Source organism: Chiroxiphia lanceolata, chromosome 9 (assembly GCF_009829145.1).
Source record: "Chiroxiphia lanceolata isolate bChiLan1 chromosome 9, bChiLan1.pri, whole genome shotgun sequence".
NCBI lineage: Eukaryota > Metazoa > Chordata > Aves > Passeriformes > Pipridae > Chiroxiphia > Chiroxiphia lanceolata.
Window position 1 is genome coordinate 19,398,447 of NC_045645.1, and position 24,799 is coordinate 19,423,245.

General features: G+C 36.3%; 1 protein-coding gene across 4 annotated transcripts; it reads right to left on the minus strand.

Annotated features, from left to right (window-relative positions):
* Positions 1-264: 264 nt before the first annotated feature.
* On the minus strand, positions 265-21,043 carry VCAM1 (vascular cell adhesion molecule 1). Of its 4 annotated transcripts, none has more exons than XM_032696340.1 (9): positions 16,574-21,043; positions 15,611-15,663; positions 13,893-13,983; positions 6,749-7,027; positions 5,823-6,140; positions 4,953-5,225; positions 4,087-4,353; positions 3,387-3,653; positions 265-934 (listed from the first exon to the last, which is right to left on the minus strand). In XM_032696340.1, exons 3-9 carry the CDS (start codon positions 13,942-13,944, stop codon positions 774-776), a joined length of 1,617 nt encoding a protein of 538 aa, XP_032552231.1. In that variant the 5' UTR covers positions 13,945-13,983; positions 15,611-15,663; positions 16,574-21,043; the 3' UTR covers positions 265-773. The 4 variants fall into 4 exon arrangements, with proteins under 4 accessions (XP_032552231.1, XP_032552230.1, XP_032552232.1 ...); XM_032696339.1 differs by having other exon boundaries at positions 16,498-21,043; XM_032696341.1 differs by lacking the exons at positions 15,611-15,663; positions 16,574-21,043 and adding an exon at positions 15,311-15,406.
* Between the last annotated feature and the right edge of the window lie 3,756 nt (positions 21,044-24,799).

The following is a 24,799-nucleotide window of genomic DNA, read 5'->3' on the forward strand; positions in this document are numbered from 1 at the left end:
GCAGTTTTATTTTGCAGTGGAAATCTGTAAAGCATATTTATCGTCAGCTTATATTTTACATGAAAGGTCTGATTTGGCTTGTCACGAAATAACAGAACCCTGACATTGATTTGAGAATGATTAAAGCCTACAAAAACATCTCGCTGGTCCTAGAACTAACTAGACTATAATCCCAGATACTTTTTGAGTAATATTTAAAATAAAATGTTTCACAAATGAGCCTCAAGATCTTAAATTAAATTAAATAAATTAGAAATGCATAGCCCAGTGATTGCATAACTTCATTGAAGGTACAGGATTTATGGCAATATCAGTTATACCAGAACGTTTTCCAAACACAAGCAGACAAATGATATTAAAAACATTCATGCTGCAGAGTAATACAAAATAAAATATCACCTGATGAGCTCAAGCAATGATGATTTATATCTTTGAATTAACAAAATTTCTCTGTACATAAGACTGCAATTTTACAAACTGATATTTAGTTGAACATATTTATAACATAAATTATACACTATGTACAAACTTGGTTCTCCACAGAACTCTTTGTTCAGCATGCTTCAACACAGAGGTGATTTACCAATTTCTAGGAGAGGATGCTAGCTTTTCCTTTAATTTGAATACCGAAACACTTATCAAAACATGTAAAAAAGCCATTTGCTATCACATGGTGCTGTTCTTAAGGCACTTGTTTGTTACCAGAAGAGTAGAATCAGTCACAACAATAAATAAATTTACTTAATATCAACTAAGGACTTATATTCATGTGATCACACTTTCAACCTGAGTGCTTTTACAAGACTGTAGGATCCATTTATCTTTGCTTTTCTTGACACGTAGATCAAAATTGCAACTACAGGTACTGCTACCGCTGCTACAGAGGAGAATGCAATAATCAGTGGTAACATCTGATCTGGGTTTTCCAATCTTGCTGAAAATGGAAACAAAAGGAGAAAAAGGTTGTGTAAAAACTGACTGAAACAGATATGTGCAAATCACTGTACAGGCAGGGTTTGGAACACTATTTCTGTTTTCATGCACAAAGCACATTTCAAAACGTTTTTCTTACATTTTTTTTTTAGTAACTTCATATTACACACTTTAATTCCTAGCCATTCAAACCCACCTGATACCATCTACAATGAAGAATACCATAAAATTAATGAAGAATACCAGAGGAATACCACATATTTTACCCAGGAAACATTTCAGTATGTTTCAACCCCCTGGAATCAATGTTTCAAGGGGAAGACCATGTTTAAAAAGCCCACTCTTTAGATATTTTTGTAACTGAACTTTGTCTGGATTAGTTTCACTGTTCATGCATGTGGACAGAAGTGCAGCCAGGATTCACCTTTTTCTGGCCCTACCCTTAAAGCTACTGCACCTATTTGGGTTAGAGGGAAAGTAACATCCACACTGAAAGGAGGTTAAATACAGCTTACTCTCACCAGGTGTTCTATTGTTTGGGTTGATTTGGGGTGGGTTTTTTTTAGGTTAACTGCAGCACTGTTGTGCAAGGATCATCCATGAACTAGTTGTGCTCACCTTGACACAAAATTTACTAGAAAGTACAAACAAAATATGTTTAAGGCAATAGATCTACCTACCTACAACAGCTACCTCAATCGCTGTGATGTTGCTTTCAACCTTACTGAAAACATGAAGCAAATATATGCCTATATAATTTTTGTTGACATTGTAGAGTAAACAGGCTCCATTCACTGATGGCAGAATAATTTCTCCTAATGGACTTTTTTCAGGACCATCTCTGATGGTGTGTTACTGTATGTGCTACACGTAATAGTGATATTTTCTCCTTCTTTAACATTTTCTGATGGATATATTAACACAGTAATATTTTGGGGAGGAACTGAAAAGAAATGCAAGGTAGGATTTAGCAACAAACAGAAGTGAAAACTCCTGAGGTATCAGCAGCTTTTACACATGAAGTACTAATCCAGTTAATGGACCCACTATAATAGTTGAGCACATAGCTTTAGACACTACTCTGCCACTAGCTATCCTTCACACACTGAAGCCAACAGAAAGAACATTTTATCAAGTGATGGATATCTTTTACATTATATGGAGCCTTTTCTTCTTTTCTTATTTTAAATTCACTGTTTATTTGAGTTCATGAAAGGACACAGACCAACACACACAGAAGTCGATGTCCTCTTTCAACATACGAGAAACAGAAAAGGCAAAGGAAAGATCCTAGAATTGTATTTTTTTCCACTAGGTTCTGCAATTTTGCATGCTGTTTTCAAAGGTGGAAGTGGAACTATGAAAAATTTTGAAGCAGCAACTATTTTGTTCATCTGCCATTTTGGACAGAAGTTTTCATTAGCACCAAAACTCTACCACTTAAAACAAGAACCTGTGCAACTCATCTCTGTTTAAAGACAGTTCATTCTTAATGAAACTGAAGATGTCACTCTGTCTGTCTAAAACAAATCCTAATATTAACTCAGTATAGTAGTTATTTTAAGTAACCTTTGGCAGTGTTGAGGTTGCTCTCCCAGTTCATTAATGGTATGCGTGTGTATTTTCCTGCACCCTTTAGCTGAGCCCTGTCTGTGGTATATTTGCCATCTGCTGTTTCAAGGTCTTGAACCCATCATCTATTTTTCTTTTACGGAGTACTCTGAACAAATGTATCATCCAAAAATATGCAAGGAATGGTAACACTTTCCTCTTGTATCACTGCACTTGAAGGGGAAATCGAAAGTGTATTTTTTGGTGCAGCTACAAAAATAGTAAATAGGGGAGAGAGCTGGATTAGCGGCAGAAGTGATCCCTAAGCAATACACTGTTGCTATGCAATAGACAGAAGTGGCAGGGCTAAAGCAGAGAAGCCTGCTGACTACTGAAAATGGAACTTCGCTACCATTGCAGGTCAGTTGAGGAATCAGCATTTGTTATGGCTTAAAGGCAGCCTGAAAGAACAGCATACAGAGCTGAACTCAGAGGAGAGCCAGGGAACTGTAATACAGTGCTTCCACAGCTAAGTTTCAGAATGTACTTTCTCTTTGAATCTTTTGTATGCAGATATACCCTGAGACCTATTTGGAAGAAAACACAGGCATTACACACCTTCTTTACCTGATGCATACATTTGCCAATTGGAAGGAGTGGTGAAAGCTCAACTGACATAAGAACTTTTTATAAGCTATCCGTACTAAGGCAGATTTCACACTTCACTGTTTAAAGCTGCCTAAATGACTTTTGTTTAAAGCTGCCTAAATGACTTAATGACATTAAGGACACCTTTTAACTCCATTGACATCAAAGACAGAACCACCCCATTCTTCACAGAAGGAGATCTGGACCTAAAATACATAAAATAAAAAATTTGTTTTCCATCTTGTTCTACAAACCTTGGACAAATAATTTCACAGCTTTTTCTTCCTTGCCAAGTTGGTTATAAGCTTCACATTCGTAAAGCCCCAGATCATGACTTTTTAAGTTCTGTATAGTTAAAGTTGCATTTTTAAAAATTTTCTCAAACTCCCCAGTGGCTTTCTTTTTCTTCCAAGAGATCACAGGAGATGGATTGCCAGAACTAGTACATTTCATCACCACAGTTTCTCCTTCTTTAACAGCAGTAGCAGGGATAACAGAGATCATTGTATTCTTTGGTCCATCTGAAATGAAGAGTCCTATAGTTAATCATGACTGGATTTTTCAGAGATGGATCCAACATGTCCTACTGGATGGTAGATTGTCAGCCTCCCAGTTAATTTCTTTTTCATTCTCAGAAAAAGTAAAGCACACAGTATCAGAGTTTCCATACAAACCCTCCATAGCCTAAACATACTAACCAAGTACTCTAACCAAGACTGTTAAGAAGGCAGACCAATTTCTCACTCATTCAGATTCTGACTTAAGATTGTCATTACATTAAAGATTTCATGACTTTGTTTTGGTTATCAGCACCGCTCCTTCCTTTGGGAAGAGCAATGGACCATGCTGATTTTTTTGTACTCACAGGGTTTTGTTTAATTTGATAGTTATATTTATCACAGAAGATTCAATTAATTATTTTTAAATGACTGGGAAAGCTTTACATATACTTACATTCCACATTAAGTGTTATTTCACTTTTACTGTTCCCAAACTTATTTTCTGCTACACATTCATAGCCTCCTCCATTTAGGAACATCACAGATGGAAGAAGGAGAATGCTCCCTGCACTGAAAGGCTCCATGTCTGCACTGTCAGATTTTCTCCTTAAAATAATCTTGGGAGGAGGGTTACTCTCAGCAGAACATTGTATGGAAACATTTTCTCCTTCTTGAACTGTTGTAGAAGGCTCAATGGAGAGCTCTGTAATGACTGGAGCACCTGCATGACAAAATAAAAGGATGCTATATTAATGTAAAAGTACTTAAGATGGAGAAGGCTTTAAGACAGTAGGAATTGCTTGCCCAAGGATCTATTCACTTTGGTTTTGATCCCAGACTCTATCTCAGACTTTTGGCTCTGTTGAAAGAGCGGCAATCAATAAAAATAGAAATAATAATAAAAACAAAATAGTTCTACAATTAAATGACTACTAAATTCATTACTAATGACTAAAACTAGTTAAAAGAAGGAGAATGTGATGTTCCTGTGAAATTACTATGTACATTATATTTCAAGGAAATAACAGTGTGTGTCCCCTCACCACTTAGATTCTTTTATCACTTTGAGTGTTGCATTGTGGGAAATGTACAGAGGTATGCATATACAACAGTACAGGCAGAATTAGCCATTGAAAATTAAGCACAGAAAGAAAAAGTAGAGCCCACAAAGAGCAGTCATAAATTGAAGCTAAATCCTGAATATGTAACAAGGAGCACTCCATAATTTCCTAATTTTTAGTGTTTCAGCATCCTTCAACCTAACAAGCAGCTACCAGTTAAGAATGAGTTAATATAAGTTAAATTCAAGTAGACTTGTACCTTGTATAACAATGTCCACAGTTGCAGTCTCTGTTCTATTAGTTACCAGATTAATTACTTCACAGATGTACAGTCCTGAATCACTGAAACGGGCATGGGGAATAGAAAGGACATTGTTTTTTATCAGATGCTGAATGCTTTCGTCAGCCAAATGTTTTCTCCAAACTATTTGTGGTGGTGGGTTGCTCTCAGTCGCACAAGTGAGTTTTAGAGAGTCTCCTTCCATTGGTGAGTTGCCTGGAGATGCAGTAATGACAGTATTTTGTGGACCAACTGTGAGAGAACAAAAGAAAGACAAGATCAGTAAGTAAATGAAAAATGACAAGCACATCTCTAAGACTAGCTTCTCTAGAGGTACATTTCACAGACTACCAAGAAAAAATGATTAATGTGTATCCCAGTAACACAGTGGAACAATTTTTCCAGACTTGATAAGACATTTTGCTTGCAGCTTTGAAAGCTAAGCTAGACAAAATGTGTACAATTTTTTTTACGCTTTTTTTTTAAATCTCCTTATTGTTTATAACTATAATCATGGAATTCTTAGGCATACAATTCCAATTTTAAAAACATTTGTTTATTTGCATGATGCCATTTTTCTTCTGATCTTTACTTTCTGACTGAGTACCAGTGCCTGAGGTAAAAGAATGAGAGGAGTTGCTTAAGCATTGCCTAACTTCTGTCATGAACAACAGTGACTCAGTGACTGCTACTGAATACAACAGAATTCAAATTAGTACAATAGATTATCTACATAAATAAATCAGATAAGAAGTGCAGATTACAAATTATTTATAGTACACACTCTGTAAAGCCATTCCATGGAACCTGACATACTTTGTGTGAAAGTCCTAGTACAAAAATACTTACAATTTGCATTCAGTTTCTGAGAAGATAGTCTTTCTTTGGGTTTAAAGTCCATATAAGGAACCGGTAACTTGGCCACACAGGTAATCTCTTTCCCAATATCTTCAGCCATGGGAATAAATGAATATGTCACAGTTTTGGTCTCTGTATTTGTGCTGTCATCTCCATAAAAATTTTTTTCGTGAAGAACATGTTCCTCTTTCTTTAGGATTAGCTCCAGGTGCTCAGAAGGATACACATCAGGAATTTTACAGATGACAGTGACTGTTTCTCCAGCAACTGAGGATGGGCTGATCTCAATGATAGGATCACTGGGGAAAGCTAAAAGAATAAAATCAGTTTCTTTAGACTAGCAGAGATGAAAACTAGAGTCAAGATGAGAGCAAGATCCAGATAGCAAACATCTTGAATTTAGAGGTGTTCAGAACATGACATTATATCAACTTTATTACAAGACCTATCTTGACCTGAAGACATACAGGTCTTTTATTTGTACAGTTTCTGAAATATGATCGCAAATAATCGAGTGAGATCCAGCAAGGCACCTTGGCAGTGATACAGCTGCCTAAACACAGGTACTCAGAGCAATTCATGCACTGGTGGTATCCTGTTTTCTCTGCTGGTGGGTTTAGACATCTGAATCATTCCCCTGAGAATTACAAAGGCTTTGATTTTTTTTCCCCCCAGCTCTGTGACTGTATTCAGGGAGCCAAGAATAACTAAGATTAGTACCTACTGAGCTCAGCGCAGAAAGCTAAGTAGAAAAAGGCTAAGAAAGTGTCCTTCACAGACAGATAAAGGAATCTTACAAGGAAATACATATTGAGCTATAGCAGACTCATTATCCTAAATTACAAGTTAACTACCAACCACAGTTATGGATTTTTTATAATCATGCACTACTTACAGAGAATTTTACTTTTACTTACAGTAAAGTTCAACTTTGACACTCTTCTCTTTTTTCCCTTTCTTATCACAGAAGACAGTACACAGATAATCATGAGAATTCACAACACTAACTGGATTCATAGTCAAGGTAGAGTATGTCCCATGGTTGTTCACTGTTCCTCCAAGGGGGTTGTCCATTTGTGTTCTCCAGGAAAAACTTGGTGATGCACAGCCAGTAGTATTGCATGTGAGTACAAGCGTTTCTCCAATTTGGGCAACAATTTTATTAGCAGGTATAATCTCCATTTCAAAAGCTTTAACTACAATAGGGAGAAAATACACAAATTCAGCAGCTTTCTCAACATTTATTTTTCTATTTCTTCTCATGTTCTACTGTGATATAAGGTCTTTATGTTTCAAATTTACTTTATAGATACATGGAAGTTAAACTAAAAAAACTCATACAGTGGTTTACATCTCCAAAATACACCATAGGCATTGTTATTTTGTCAAAGGTAATACAGACTCAGATGACTAACAAACAGTTCTCATGTATAAAATGGCATAAACCCAATGCTGTCAGTGAAAAGAAATGCATTGGCACAGTATAACTTTTTTTTTTTTTGTCAGGTGAATCTGGTTCTAAAACCTTGTAACATTTGAGGGGAGACAGTAAGATAGCAAGGACAACTTTAGAAACACTTTCAACAGGACATTTAGTACCAAACATCACCAATACTGTCAGGAACAACAGTAAAAATCAAACATTCAGTGACACACTGCAGTTGTCTCCTAGACTGTCTTTTAGCAAACTCGGTAAGAAAATGATCGTGTCTTTGCAGAGCACAGAAAAGCTCAAAATAAGTGTCAAAAAAGGGTTCCTGACATTTTGACAGAACTACTTAATTGACAGTGGTATTCACTGAAATGAAAAAGTAACTGGAACAAAGAGAAATAAAGATCAAACAGTAAATTTTAGGTCAGTTTATGCTTAAAAAAACTAAAAACAAATAAAGTAAGCAACCCCTCTCCCCAACTTACCAGTCCTTAGCACATACAAAATTACTAGCACAGCCTTGCTTGTTCTTCCCATTTGTTTCAACATTTGTAATTGCTGTTACCAGGTAAAGAAAGTAAACTCAAAACTTTTGCTTTCTATTTCCTGTGAAGAAGCACAGTGAGATCTTGCTGCTCTGCAACAGTTTATTAGAAGAGCTCTAGCGTGCTCTTTATAAATGCTCTCCTCCAGCCGGAGTGGGAAATCCCCGGACAGGGAAATCCAGAGCAGGGAGGAAAAGACCCATATCGGGCTGTGCCGGTTGGCTCAGCGCCCTCTGCTGCTTTGTGAAAGGCCGGGAAAATAATAAACATTAACATTTGTAAATACAGTGCATACTACACTTTGAAAGATCAAGTCAAGATCTGATCCTGCAAACAACTGATAAAATGGAAGTATGTGGGTGATTCCAAGTAATTGAATGGCACTTTATCTCAGACGTAAAAGTTATTCAATTTTGTTTTCAGTGAAAATATTTTTGTAGGTCTGAATCTCGAGAACACTTTTAACAATGCTCAGCTCTGTAAAGAGCATTATGCTGTAAATAGCATTTCAAAGTATTCCCTTTGAAAACTGTGCTACCAGTTGAGGTGATGCTACTCGTTCCTAAATAATTTTGAACCCTAAACATGAAGAAATAAGTCAGATAACAGCAGTCTGGAGATCTGACTTAATCAGCTTGAATCAGGCTCATACTATTAAAAATGAACTAATAATCCCAACTCCATTTAAAAATGTCCATTACTGATATACCTCTCAGATCTCTTATGTCCTATTTATATGTAAGTGAAGTATAGTAGTTATAGAACAGCTTGGGGATTATTTTCAGTATTTGGTTTCCAGTGGGTATTCAAAGCCAGTTTGGAATATTTCTGAGGACAACTATTACTGCCTAATATAGCAACAATGTTATGAAAAAAGTAAACTAACATTTTCAGAGTTTAATTTTCAGCTGGAAAATGCTATCAATGCAAAGAATGGATAAAGGTTTCTACATCTCAGTTGTTTATGTATTCAACTACTTGCGTAATTCAGGCATTGCAGAGCGATCCAGACAGGCTGGATCAGCGGGATGAGGCCAATTTTATGAGGTTCATCAGGGCAAGTGCTGGGTCCTGCACTTGGGTCACTACAACCCCAGGCTACACTACAGGCTGGGGCAAGGGTGGCTAGGAAGCAGCTCTGGGGAAAAAGACCTGGGAGTGCTGTTTGACAGTGGCTGAACATGAGTCGGCAGTGTGCCCAGGTGGCCAAAACGGCCAATGGCATCCTGGCCTGGATCAGAAATAGTGTGGCCAGTAGGACCAGGGCAGTGCCCATCCCCCTGTGCTTGGCACTGGGGAGGCCACATCAGTTTTGGGCCTCTCACTTCAAGAAAGACATTGAGACGCTGGAATGACAAGAGGAAAGGGCCTCAAATTGCACCAGGCAAGGTTTAGATTATATATTAGGAAAAAATTCTTCACTGAAGGGTGGTTAGGCACTGGAATAGACTGTCTAGGAAAGTGGTGGAATGACCATCCCTGGAAGTGTTCAGAAATGTCTGGATGTGGCAGCCGGCGATACGGTTTAGTGGCAAACATGGCAGTGCAGGGTTAAAAGAGGTCTTTTCCAACATAAACGATTCTATGATTCTATACTGGTCAGTTATGAATCACTAAACAAAAGCAGCAAGAAATTCAGAACAAAACGTGTGTTTTCAAAATGTCTCTGGTAAATCTTTTGGTATGTAACAGTTTGGACATTTGATGTCTGTGAAATACTGTAATCACATAGCACATTTTATAAACAGCATAGATTCAAATATCTAGTAAGTGAGTGATAACTTTTAAAAATAAGGGCTGAAGTAACAACACTGTAAATGTTAAAGAAATCTATCTGCTGAAAAGTTGGCACTACATCAATATATGTTTTAAGTCAAGCAGATTTTATACGGTTAATAACCTAATGCTAGCTCCAAAGTACCATGTTCAGGTGAGAGTTGTACCACAGAATGTAAGGGTCCTGCTGGCCTACAGGCACCACGACTTCTTCAGGCACTATTTTTTGTTGGTTTTCACCTAACTGCAGCCAGCCATACTTTTGCATCCTCATCAAAGGACAGCTGGACAGCACAAGCTGCTACAGAAACACACTGGGTAAAATAGGAAGCATCAACCACTTTTTTCCTCACTTATCATAAACTCATAAATATGAAAGGGAATTAATGATAGTGGAAAGATAAAATTGTGATCTCAGCCAGAAAGGATGTCTTCAAAATAATAGTAATTAATAATAAATGAACAAAACACCCCAAGGAAACCCAATTACCCAGCAGACAATAAGACAGGGAAATCTGAAGCATCTAGCAATGCCTAACCAAATTCAATGAAAATGTCACAGTGGTTTCTACCATAATATTTTATTTTTATTATCACCATCATAACTTTTTCTTTGTTAGAGAAGGAGGAAGAATAAAAAAAAAATCTCAAAAGTCTCAGGAAATGAAAGCAGAATACTGTTCTGAAAGTAATGCTATCAAATACAAAAATCCAAAATCTATCAAGAATAGGTAACAATACATTTACGGAATTTGATTTGATTTCACAGAAAATGGTTTTGTTGAAGAAAAGCACTCTCTCAGTTAAGTTGCAAATAAATACTTTAAAATCATAGGCAGAGAGAAGCAAGAAATGAAACTCTTCTGCTTGGACTGCTTAAGTAGTCATAAGCTAAGCTGAAGAAGAAAGGGCAAAATTTCCTTGTTTCTGGGAAATCAGTTTCTAAACAAAGATATGAACATAGGAGGCCATATCCGCATGCTGGAAAAATTTTAATTAAGTCCTTCATCAGATAACATGAAATAGGAAATAACTCTGATTCAGTTCTCAGCAGATTAAACTGGACAGCTGCCATTAACTTTAGTGGAGTTGGATCCTTATCAGAGGGACTACTATAGCGGGTGATCAGACAAATTTAACTCAGACAGTATAGGTAAGAGCAGAGTTAGCCAACAAATATTATTAAAGAAAGTACAGATCTGCCACAAAATTAAAAAATTTCTTAACATTTGCTCTTTACCCAACTTCAAACGAGAGCTTCCTATGTATTTTAAAAAGAATATGTACTTTACTGTTACTCCTACTAGTCTCAGCATCAACCTCTAAATAGGGAAATGGGTACCAACTTTGCTTGTTTTCAGAACTGTCTGTACTGTCTGAAAACAAATAAAGATCAGCTGACAAGTTTTAGCAGTTTATCTCAAGAGTTCAAATAATCAGGTTTTTATTCAAACAGTACAGAGGAGGATGCTGGGGATAAAAATAGAGGATACATCCACAGTGAGATAAGTATTATAGGATCAACTGGAAAAAATCTTGACACACGCGGAGCGTAATGAAGTCTGGAATGAAACAAGTATTACAAGAATATCACTAAAGGCAAAAAAGATTAAAAGAATTAAGCACTGGGACATAAATATATGTTTTCCAATACATCTATTAATCAAAAGAGACTTTTCTCAGGCTTTGATGGACAAAGACAAAACAATTGTGTGTCTCAGAAGGGAGTCTGGAAATACCGAACACATCATTTTTGGCCTGGCATCAGAATACACAAATGTCCTTCGGGAAACTGAAATTTACATCAGACTTTTCCGGAATGTAAGAAAAGAAACCATTTCAGAACTGTGCTAAGTATTTGCTTTAACTCACACTTCTACAGTCCTATTAAATACCTATATGATGTACTTACTAGTTTCCTCTTGACAAAAGAGATAGGAAGTTCTTGATGCCTTAATTAATTATTTGAACAAAATGCACATTATCCAATATGTTACTTATCCAACATTTATAATCCTCTTCTTGCATTTTTAATGTATTGCCCTGTCTCCTGGAGGCTATTAGGGGAAAGCTGAAAGGCAAAACCTCTTGCAGAATTTGAGGTCTTAAAACTTTCACCACTGGTTTTGTGATTTATGGCCAAGGACCTACAGCAAGGAGGGCTAATCCTTTTGGCAGAGGAAATTTAAGAAAAAAGAAGGTAGAAGGAGATTCATCTAATTTGATATTCTGTTTCCTGCGTCAGCAACAAAATGCTTCATGGCATTTCACTCCTGTATCCGCATCTAGAGCTACCATTTGGGATTTCTCCTAAAAATACTCAGTAGTGGAATTACAGCCTTTGTACAGGATCCCAACACAGAAACATACCCAATATATTATTTAAGATCTCTGTGTCCCATCAGATTGAGAGGACAGAATTCTTCTGTGGAAGGCTTGACACTCAGGTGAGAGGATGCAGCAAAGTCTGACTTAACAGTTCTTCAGCCTCGTACCACAGAGGTATTACAGCAAGTTTATACTTAGGTCCCTCACACATCTCAGGAAAGATATCCTTGGGATGCACACTGGGTGCCTGAGTAAAGCAAGCCTCTTCCAGAGTTTCTGATGCTTTATGGAAGCAGCTGGGATGAAGAGCTTCCGCCCCACTCAGAGTGTCTACAGTATGATCATGCCTAAAGGACAAGAGCCAGAGCAATGTGCTGTAACTCAAATGAGAACCATTCTCAGAGGGAAAACAGACATGCATCAGCAAAGAAGGAATGCTCTTCAGGCACCACATCCAAGGTAATACTTTTAATATGGTCACATCTTGATCAAGTAATAGAAAAAACATGAACCTGGAGGATATATACGAATACTGCTGACTATATGGCTAATATAGCAGGTCTCTAAATTTTCAGTTCTCAGCAACCTCAATAGCCTGCTATTTGGGTTATACACTGTCTCCTTCCTCAGTGCCTACTGGCTTTTTGGTTCCCAGAACTTCTTGACCCTTTGCTTCTCCTGATTCCCTCCACCAGCTTTCTCATCACCTGACAATAATACAACCTCAGTATAGCCCCAAGAGGGGGAGGAAAGCATCACTGACTCCCTATAATTTTCATCTCCGGCTGGGAAGGATGAGATCTACATGCAGATCTATTTAAAGGGTTGTGTCTGTTTCAGGAATTGTAACTTTGTACCTAACTACAAAAAGAACACCAACGCATTACCCTGTAACCCACATCACACCTTACAATTGTACTCCATATCTAACTTGTCATCTATTGCAAAAAGGAAAAAAAAAAAGAAACATCTTAAGAAAGTTTTATCATCTGCTTCTTTCCCTTTTCTGGAATTTCTTAAATACTGTATATAAAAATAAATGCATCTACTTCCTCATTATCTTTCTCAGGCACCAGCTTCCCAGCTATGACACTTCCTGTTTGGTTAGTCTGAAGGCATCCAGAATCCACAAAGGTGCCAGATAAAATAATACAGAAGTATGATAACTTGCATAGACTACAAAATAGCTAATTTCTTATTTTCTTCTATTCAGACGCATTGTCCATTTCACTTTACAGAAAGAACAAGAAGTTTATCTACTAATAAACTGAAACCACTAGAGAAAAAAGTCCCTACTTTTTATAGTCTATTGTTGCTGGCAAAAAACAAGCTGTGGAAATTCCAAATTCTATTTCTAAAAAAAAGAAAATATGATTTTAGTGACGTTGAATCTAAAAATGAAACTGTTGAATAGCCTTTAAATCCACATATTTAAAGTGTCAAGTACTGTACTGCACATCAAACTTCATTAGTTTGGACAGCTGAAGTCTTATTGTCTTCACAGTGACATAGGTAAAAAAAAAAAGTTTTCCGCTTGAAATATTATCCAGTGTACTCAAATTCAAATACAAGCCTTGGAGCACTCAAAATTTCTTTGGGAATTTTGAAGTAAGAGTTCAGATCTACTTTTATTTTCATCCAAATACACAAATACTTATCAAAATCATTTGTTCTCACTGGAGCTGTACCTTTTTCAGACAAAACTCATTCAAAATGGTCAGAGTAAAAGAGTGGGACAAAGTGCAGATGGGTCAAAGTGCAGATGCTGGCTAGAACCTAGGATATGGCAAGATAAAGTCAGATGAAAACCTTTAAGAAGGAATATGACCAAGTTAATAAATTCCCCCAACATTCTACATGAAATTCCAATACCACTAAATATTGTTGCGTACCTCATTAAGGCAAGTATTTCACAGGATCAAAATAAGTTTATCAAGACAGGGGTGGAGAACTTTTTGAACGAGCTTTGTTATTACTCACCAGCAGCCGCTCTCCAATGCACCTGTGAATCAGTCACGTCCCTATTTCCCATCTCCTTCCTATTCTTCAGTCATGAGGTACATGTATGTCCCTATAGACCAAGAAAGACAAAGGGGAATGATGAGAGCAAGGTCTGTAACAGACAATTTTACCTGGAAGAATGCAGAACTTGGATTCTCCTAAGCAGGAGAACCCTACTGATAACTGCACTGCTACTAATTGATTATCCTTCAACTTGTCTATGAGAATACATTCTTTTTTCTCTTACACTTGTTCATATTCTGAAGAACCATGTCCAGCTGTATAGATACTACTTTTGCTGCCTTGTATTATAGAAATGTTATCTTTGTACTCCTAAGGTGGATTGGCTCACTAACAGGTAGAAATATTACACAGATATCAGAAAGAAATTAAATTACTTAACATTGCATGATTCAAGATTCATAATTTTTAAATCTTCCGTATCAGTAAGAATTATATGGATTGCACAATTTCATTATTTTGTTTATTTTTTTTAAAGACACATAAAGAAATCTTTTTTTTATCTAGATATTGTCATTTTTCTCTCTCTGGAAGTGGACTGAAAGTTCTAAAGAAAATGACCCTCCAAATAGAAACAAAAGGGAATGAACCGATTTTTACTTCCATCAAGCCAAAATAACAAGTATCCAGTAGAAAGCATTTTGCAGTATCTGTGTGTGATTGTGTGTTTGTACACATACTGATAAACGAAGTGACACTTGAAACCAGCTGCAAATCTATTAGGGATCTGGCACCTTTCCTTTATCTATTAAATGTGCCCTACCTTAAATCAAAAACATGTTGTTTCTTCACTTAGACTGTTTTGCTCTTTACTTTTTTTCCCCACACAGTTAAGTATCATCTTAACTGCTCCATTTGTTGACACTTTCATGGAAGGAATATGCCAAAGTAGGAGTGGCTAGGTGACAAAAACCATAAGCAGCTGAATTTTTATAGATAGGCAAGGGTAAAAAAGACATAAGCTACTGGAATTTATTCCCCCTTCTCAGACAATTACTTGGCTAGGCATCAAAGCCCCTTGTAGTCTGATATGGACAATGGAGCAAGAATGACTTTCATAGTTGTGTCACCCTCAATCACAGACCATGTTACTCTCTAGTGATAAGAGAGGCAACCTGAGAAATGTGACACATTTGAAATTGCTGACAGGCAGGACAAGGGTCTGTGCTGAATTAGTATGAGAAATATTTGACTGCCAACATTCCAACACTTCTTAGTCAAGAATCCCTCCTGAAATTTCCCAAGAATTGTATCTGAATACCAAATCATAAGTAACAGATGGTTTAATGACCCTTTTGGTTGGATAAGTTTTGCTTTGTTTTGACTTAATTTCTGACTATAGTAAGCTCTACACCATGAGGAACAGATGTTGGTACCTCTCTTTCAAAAGCTCAGCTCCAGACAAATGCTCTGCCTATTTGGTGTTCTGGCCAAGGTTCTTTCTCTGCTGAATGAAATCACAATTGACTAAGCCAGATGACCATGCAGCTACTGAGAGGGAGTTCACTTGGAAGCTGGCACATCCTAACGAGAAAGAAAACAATTCTGTGCACTGGTCAGTTTCTAAAAGATAAGGAAGATGTAAATGTTGTGTATGCAGTGTTGAATCCTTCTGCGGATCAAGGATCAAACCCAGTTAAGTTCTGGTAGGCTCATGAGCTTGAGATTAGTCTTACCTCTGTAACATCTTTCTCTATGCAGGATATCAAGTAGCACGGTGACTTGGTACCTGCAAGACCAATAGGATGAAGGAAAAGGAATTTCCAGAGACATGTGAGGGTGAATTCATTAAGATTTTAAGTAAATTATCTTACACTGAGTTTTCTACATTATTTGAATGAATATAATACAATTATCTCACACTGAAAAGAAATACACTCTAGCAATTCATTATTATGGATAAAAAGTGCTTGATACAAAACTATCAGCCTATAAGTGATTTCTTATTACACTGATTCACCTGTTAGGGTACCAATACCTAGCTTCTGACTTTGCTTTTGTTGTACTCTCAGGTGTCTTGTACTAATTCTACTAAATTTTGTGGCATGAAGAGATTATCATTCTGCCTCTAAGTTAAGTATATGGATCCTGTTGTAGCTTATGGTTTCACAAAATGTGCCATTACTTATCAAATATATTCTATCAACAATTAGGACCTAAGATAATTTAAGAAAAATTGTTTCCCTTTATCGTGTATATTATATTTCTTAATTGTAATGTTTATTTTAAATTTATTTTTATATGCAATTTATTAATTGAAAAATTAATAAATTTATTTATTAATAAATTTATTTTTTAAAGATTCCTTTATTTTTTAAAAATTTATTTTTTAAAGATTCCTAGAAGGTTTGCAAATTTAATATAAAGGAGGACAAATTTTTAGATGAAGTCTATAGCACAGAATGATTACAAGAATGAACAGAAATTTATCACAAGGTTGAAAAGTAAGCAGTGTGTTTAAAAATCCAGAACTAACCAGGGGAAAGCAATTACTAAATTGATGATTCTGCATAACATTCTTTGTCAAGTTAGTTTTGTTTCTGTGAATTATCTCTAAACTTACCTCGATCTTTTGTTTTCTTATTCTTCTTAATAAAATTTATCATTTCAATGAATGCATTTCATATTATGGTATTCACCTGTTTTTGTCAGGACTCGTATTGTATGATACTCCATTTAGGATTCGGTTTATCCTTCCGAAGCTTTCTTAGATGGAAAACTAAGACAAAAACTCAGACGACCAAGTTAGTGTTTTCACTGACAGGCACAATTATCTATTAGACTGTGAATAGCACTGTTCTAGCACACAGCTGTGAAGCAAACCACTGTGAATAACTGGAAATCCTGTCATGATCTAATTAGCAGAAATAGGGACATGAAACCAAGCAAGAAGTGGTCTGTGACTTCTTGGTAATCTCATGATAACCAAGTTACAACAACTTACAGTTGCAACAATTTCATGGTAACTCCTTAAGGTCACCGAAGGTTAAACACAACACAAGCCTAACTCGATATGGGACTGAGAGCTTTCGGTTTCATCTTGGCTGTGATTGCTCCCTGCATCTCAAAAGAGAAATGTTTACATTATTCAGAGAGCTCCCTCAAGCACATGGAATGTCAAGAGCCTGGAGTGAAAGCAAGTATAGGCTGTATTGTCACATCTGGGTTTACAACACACAGAAGTGTTCGGGAACAGCGACAGCAGCTTTGTGCTTTCCACAGGAATATGTAGGAATTACCCAGGAGCCCGAGGCAGCTTTAAGATCTTGCTGTTAAAAAGAAATGAAATCTACCATTCCTGTCAATATAATAGTGCTTTACATAGAAATAAATTCTACAGGCTCTTCTCCGAGAAACTTACTACTCAAGGTATATGTGAATGTCAGCCCTGGCACTAATTTCTTTGTTAAATTTCCAGGGTTCACATAATGAGAGGCTATTCAAAAGAGTAGTAAAACAAATACTTTCAAACACCATAAGTTGTTCTTATGCTAAAACTTAAAATCTTCCCTGACAAACCAGGAATCACTTAGAGTTGCTTCACAAAACACAGTAAATAATGTAAGTAGATAAAAGAACAAAAAATGGAAAAAATGGAAAACAGGAAATAGATATAAATAAAATTCTGGAACGTTATTAAATAGTATGTCTTCAATATCTCACATAATTTAGTAAAACTGGTTTGTCTTATGAAGTAGCTGAAATAAAAGAACAAAGGGTGCTACCACATACAGCAGAAAAAACTATTATAGAGAATATTTTTATTCTCTTATTCTTATTTACATATATTACAAAATATATTACATATTTTGTATTGGAGGTTACACTTTTTACCTTCTTACACCGAAAGGAAACTTTTCATACATAAGTTCTGTTGCTGCTCTTTCTCCCTTATGTTCTGAACTCTTTGCTTTTATCTTTTCCATCATATATTAAAAGAAAGGCACTCTACACCAAAAATTTTGACATAAAGGTCTGCTTTGCAAGAGGAAGAGGGTTTTTCCAGCCAATTCAATATTCCTCTGAATCTGGTAAGAATCATGGAAAGTAGGCCAGACGCTAGCTAGTTCTCCAGATCTCACTCCAATTCCCCCATCTCCAGCGTTTCCAATTCAAATCCTGTTTGAATGTGCTCATCAGTTAGTTGTTATAAGGAGACAGAGATGGACAGATAATGTATCCAGGCTTTGACACTCCACTAAGGCTTTGGTTAATCAAACTTAGATTTTTATCAGAATATATAAACACCCGCAACCAGTCAGAATTTTTTCAAGCCAGAATCTCATCTCTGAAACTGGCCAAAAGCAGATTAAAAGATAAAAGCTTGAGAATGGTGGAAGCACAAGTCATACAAGTTCCTTACACAGGGACTCAGAGAGAGATGGCCTCTTTGCACTGAATCTGTGTTTTTGAGAGCATAATTCAATACAAGAAAAATTGTATGAGTAAATGGAAAGAAATATCTAAGAGCTTTGGAAATACAAATTTACTGACATGTATTTCTAAAGCTTGTAGCCTTTCAAAGTCTTATTCTAAACAACACTGAAAAACAGAAATTAATAGTATTAACTAACACTAGTTCAGTTAGAACTCAGGAATCACCTGCTCTGTTCTGCCAATCTAAACCCAACTCTGCTGCTTTATTTTTGCACTACTACTGCAAAATCTTTTTCTCCATGTAACTGCAAAACAATCATCTCAGTCATTCCTGAATCTAGAATGCCACTGAACTTTATCAAATGAGCTCTTCTGAGCATCCCAATTTTGCACAGAGACTCTGTCAAACTTTTGAATTGCACAGCCTGCCAACTGCTGCTAATGCATTACTCCCAAGCCACCTCACAGTCCTGTCACCCCATTTTGGCTGCCTTGCCATTCGGTGACTTTGCACTACAACTGTTACAAAGCTGCCTGTTGGCACCTGCCTCTAAAATTTTCCTTAAATTAATCATGTTCCCTTCTTACTTAAGTTTTCATTCTGGCTTAGTCTAAATCCCAATGGACTCGAACAGAGAATCTTCTCGATATACTATTAGACATCGCATTGTTCTCTTCAGCTGTGCAAGGTCTTACCTTTCTTAACATTGAACGCATCTCATTTACTACTGCTGCAAATTGGAATGACTCAAAGGCTAAAAAGTGACTTTGCTAACAAGGATTGGTGTAACTGAAGTCATGAGGAATACGATTGTTAGATACTTTATAGATGAGCTCCTGCTATGCTGCACCACTCAGCCCAGGGCTCAAGCACCAAGCTTGGCTGTAGCTCAGAAGGCTCTTTGCCATAGTACAAAAATTTGCAAATTTTATCAGAAAGAGTACCTTTACCTAAAGAGTAGAAGTTGGCTTTGCAACACAACTTAAAGATCATGTCAAAACTGATCTCAAAATGCAAAGATGTTTCAAATGAAATATATGAAATAGTAAAACTCTAATGCATATCACTATTTTCTGTTGATTTTCTTTCCATTCTTCTCCTGGAAGAAAGTTGGCATTTACCATTTTAGTAACATCTATTATCACTCTTTAAACATTTCTCAATTTTAGCAGGAAAATCTCCACAAATAAACCATAGATGAAAACTTTCTATGGCCAGTCCTTCACAGAATCCCAGTGTCACACAAGGGATAAAGAAAGAAACAGGATATCCAAGTAAAATATACAAAATAGGAAGAAGGTTGTTTACGAAATGGCAACCAGAGTCCTGACATATACAATATTCTCATTGTTTTTCCTTTGCCATAAGTTTTCTGACCCTTCTGTTTTGCCTTTTTTTTTTTTCATCAGCTTTTTCTATCACTATGGCAAAGGCAATATCTCTGGAAGGAAGACCATCTTCCCTCCTCCACACTTCCTCCCAGCCAGAGAAGAAAGAACATCGATTTATTGTCCTGACAATATTGGCCACCTGGACAAAGACACCCACCATTCTCAGGGCAGAAGTGCAAGACTAGAGCATACTCTGGCAGAATCTGCCTGAGGATCAGATCATTTGCCACATCAGCAACATTTACTGTAAGTCCAGTGTCTAACTCACAGCTACAGTCACCAGCAGTTCCTTCAGCGGAAGACGAAGACTGCACATAATGGGCCAAGTTCATCATGCACTGTTTTAAATAATGTCGTATTTGCTGAGGAATATTATGTCCCCTTACTTGAGGTATGACTTCCTTCTTCAGCTTGGTTTACTTTACTCCAAAGATTATTCCTTCAACAGTGAAAAACCACAATTTTTTTTAAAGTCAAAACCAGATGCAGAATGAACAGTGCATAAAAAGGTCTGGTAAATACTCAAGCACATAATTTGTGTAATTTGAGCATTTTATCTCTGAAAACAGCAAGAAACTTCCTGAAAGCTTCCCAGCTACAAATTATCATCTAATCAGACAGTATCAGTTTGAGAAATCAAAACCTACTTAATTCAAGGAAATGTGAAACGTTTGACTGGAAATGAGAGGAATTCTCACTTACTAAAGCACAGTTCTTGCTAGTCTTCAGCTAAGAAAAGTAATCCTCCTCATTTCATTATGCTGTGATATTTATAACACTGGAATTGCTTGTATTTAGTCTGTGGCCTTTATATTTGTCTTTTAATCAAAACAAGTTATAGAAGACAGAAGAAAAATATTTAAAAAATGGAATTTAGGGTTAACGATGGTCTAGAATCACTGCCATGTAAAAACTGATTTTTTACTTTTTATACATTCCGCTCAGCTGTAGGAATTAGAACGGTTTTACTGACCTTCACTAACTGTGTGAGTCGACATATGACACCTACAGATATCCTATATTGCAGTGTTTATATCTGCAGTTTAACCCCATTTTATGTCCCTTTGAAAGGATATTCTGTCTCAGTTACATTTTAAAACTCCTTACAACCACGAAACTTATGGCCTATACTTAAAACACATAAATGTTCTGTGCTCTGTAAAACGTATGCAGATACATCCATATAGTAAGTTATTAGTATCTACATGACATATAGACTAAGTAAAGGAGAAAATACACATCTGGTTCTCAATATATTATAATTCTTTTTCTAAAAAGTTTTTACTTAGCGATTTATGTATACACTGCAGACTACTCCTGAAAATGTCTTCTATAATCTATCTTTAGTAAAGATATATAAAACAATATTCCAAGTCTATTGGAAGCCTTCTAGGTAGCTCAAATGTTGAACCTATGTATCTACATGTTGAATTACATCTTCAAAAGTACTATGTTCTCTACAGACCACATAAAATACACATACAAGCAAATGGAGAAATCAATCTCAGTTTCCTTTAAAAAAATGGTTTGAAAAATATTTTTAGTTAAAAGCCAGTAAATACTCACCCATATCTTGTTTGATTTTGACATAACTGTCATGTGAGTTCTCGAACAGAACACAGAACTAATCTCCCTGATGCAAGTACACAATTGCTTTCAATATCCTGGCTGACTTTTTTTACCTGTGTAATACATCTACTGTCCTATCATATTAGTCTAGATTTTTTTTATTTTATATTTTAGTTATATTTTTATAAATGTCTAACAACATTTTTATGTAGTAAAGCATCAGAGTTAATAATAACAACAATAACAATAGCAACAACAACAATAATAATCAGAGACATAGCATTACTTTGGGAAAAAAAATTAAGGCGAGTTGAGAGGCAACTAATATTTTTTTAATTGCTTCTCTACAGAGAAATATGTGACCAGAGTGAGTTGGCCATACAACATCCATGAGATTATCTTATGTGGTCATGTAAATCTTGCCATCCATCAGGCATTGCAAGTTCTTTATTTGCAATAATTTCAGAACGTTATTCTCAAGAATTAGCCCTAGCCATTGCATTTTGATTCTTTTGGACCAATGCAAAGAGGATGGAGCCTTATCTTCCTTAGGAAGGACTTCAAAATTATGAATGACTGCCAAGACAACTAGCCTTTGCTAGGAAAAGTAATGTTAAAAAAATGCAATAGGTCACTGGAAATTTCCCTCTATATTTTTTTATACACAGCATTTTGGGGAGCAGAGGGAGGTAGGGCCTTCCATTCAAAACAATAAACCCCAACTATGTTACAGAAAAGTATGGTTACAGAAACATAGGCATTTCACACAATTACACTAAAGAACAGTAGGTGCTTTTGGAGTCTCCACCCTGAAGCAGTTTCCTGTTTTTCAAAACCTCAGCTACTGATGCTACGTGATAAAAGATTCACTTTAATATATCTCATCTCCTTACAGCCCCTATGCCCTGTTTGTAAATCTCAGTCACTGAAATTAGGCTTTCATGCAGCTGGGAAGCCCGTGCAAACTGACCACTAGTTACATGCCAGACTAGAACTTGATGTAACTTACTTGCAATAAGAATCTGTATTCTCATTTTTACTGTGGGGTACCTCATGTTTCTCAGATGCTATAGTAATAATTAAAAGCCTTAAAAATACACAAAAAAAGGGAAAATTGAACCACTGAACTAAACTCATCTCCTAGTTCTTGAAGAATTTGTTCATACAGCTATAAGGGTTAGTTTTAGACTTCAGAAACACTCATTAAAACCATAAAGATACATTTACAGAAACACAGCTTCACAGGATAAAAGCAATTAGTCATGGATCAAATACTGTTAATAAAATGGAAGTGCTTTGTACTTCCAAACTTGTTCTAGTGAAGATGACTATTGATCAAAACACTTTCTTAGAAACTCCCACATCAATAGCTATATGTAGAAAAAAAAAATTACATAGTCAAATCTGTATTGACATCATTTAATTAAACAGAATCCATCTCAGGGTCCCTTTCAAAGCGTATCTCCTGTATTAGCCCATTTTCTCTCTTTGATAAAAAGAGAATGAGTCAGGCTTTTAAGAAACCTGGAGAGTAGATGCTTAGGAAGTACTGCCCTTCCCAAATTGTATCTAAGCTCTTAACATACTTTCAAATTATTTCAGATTTTTTTTCAGGTAAAATACGAATAATGCTTAAGAGAATTTCTCTAGAATTTCTCTGTTTGATTAATGCATTTTTTTTTTTCCTGACATCACAAGCAATAGTTTTCAAAGTACAGGCTGTAACAGCATGAAACCTGCTTAGACCTGTCCTGCTGCTTTACTGTCCTGAGCTGATTCTCAGACTTTAATGAACTGCCCTCTCCAAAAAAAAAAAAATTTGATCAGGAAACACAAAGCCTTGCCAGTCCCCACTCATTGTCTTTACAGTTCATGAGTTAAAGCAGGTTGATGGGAATTACTGTATTTTCCTATAAAGGCGTTTTGGCTTTGAGATATTATCTGGCAATTAAGACTATTTTGAAAATGTCTGCACCTCTGGCAACGTTCACTTGATTGTGTAAATCTTCCATACTACCAACATCCTTAAAAATCAGTACAAAATAATTTCTTAGGTAAAATCTGAAAATACTCAACATCCCTTTTGATCTTCTTAATTTTTTTTCCAATCTGTTAAGCTTCGAGGCAGTAGATTTTATGGTATATATGCTGCTCTTACAATATAATTTTTAATATCCTGCACCCAAGAATATATAATTGTTCACATTACTTATTTTAAGATATAAAACACAACTCTGCAAATTTTAACTATTCAATTTCTTTTTTACCAAAAAGTTCAGTTCTTTCCAAGTATTATCTGAATATTGAGTATGACCAGGCCATATACACACCATCCCTTCAGAACAAACAAACAGCTCTTGCTTGCATGTTCTCAGGATAGTCCTAAACGCACCTACATTGTAGCTGCACAGCACAGCTGATCTGGTGGAGCTGCATTCCCATGGTCTCTGTCAGGATGCTGTGGTATGACGGAATTTCGGCAATGAGATATTTTGTTTAAAAATGCTATTAAGGTTGCAAATCCACATTCTGTAAAATAGGAAAGAAGAGAAAGTTTTCTTACATGCCCATATACTTTTTTTTCCCCAGGAAACCTTCAGTTCCTTTACTGTAGGAGATAAACTGACTGTGATAAAGAATGAGGTGCTGGACTAAAAGGAGACCCTTGGTACCTGAACTTTTCTCATTTCGCCATAACTAAATTCAGTGAGCACTATCATTTATCTAATTAAAGTAGTAAGGAATGCTTTACTCTGAAAATTCAGGTGCTCAACTTAGGTGCCTAACTCAAAGTTAATGGAGTTAGGTGCTCCAGAGAAGTGTTTGGAAAACAACAATAGATTAATCAGTGGCAGTTGTCTTCCATGTTTTGGTAATGTCCATCAACTATGTTGGCCTAGGTACAAAAAACCACATTTGTTCAATTCAGTACACCTACTATCCTCTGAATAAGCTGTAAGGGAAGGGAAGGTTTTTAAATCCCGTTACTAATAGGAATTGCCGTAATATCCTCATGATTATGAGGAAATGCTTTGAGATTACAGACTAAATGGAGAAGGCATCGTAACAGAGCAACTGAAAAAAACAGTTCTAGGCTATATCCAGCTTCTAGACATTTTTCACATGGGAAGTGACAGCCATTTGGTCCCATTTCCCACACACACATCCACTTCTACAAGGGAAGAACACCAAGCAAGACCCAGATCCTTACAGCAATTTCTCTGGACAGAAGTTCATGATTTCTTCTGTACTAAGTGCACCTAAATTCCAGGGAAATCGAGGGAAATAACACAACTGAGCAGAGACTGAGATTTTAGTCTCTGGAACAGCACACTACGAGTCCTTTGGTTACACCAGGAAAACGCTTCCTGTTTAGAAATGGGCCTGATAAAGAACTTGTTCTCTGACAATCCTTCTTGTAAAACACAATAAATATGAGATCAACAAATCTTGGATGAGGAGCAACTCAAAAATAGCAGTCCAGCACTTGTGGAGAGCCCAGGTGCCTGAACTCAAGCAACCAGCTG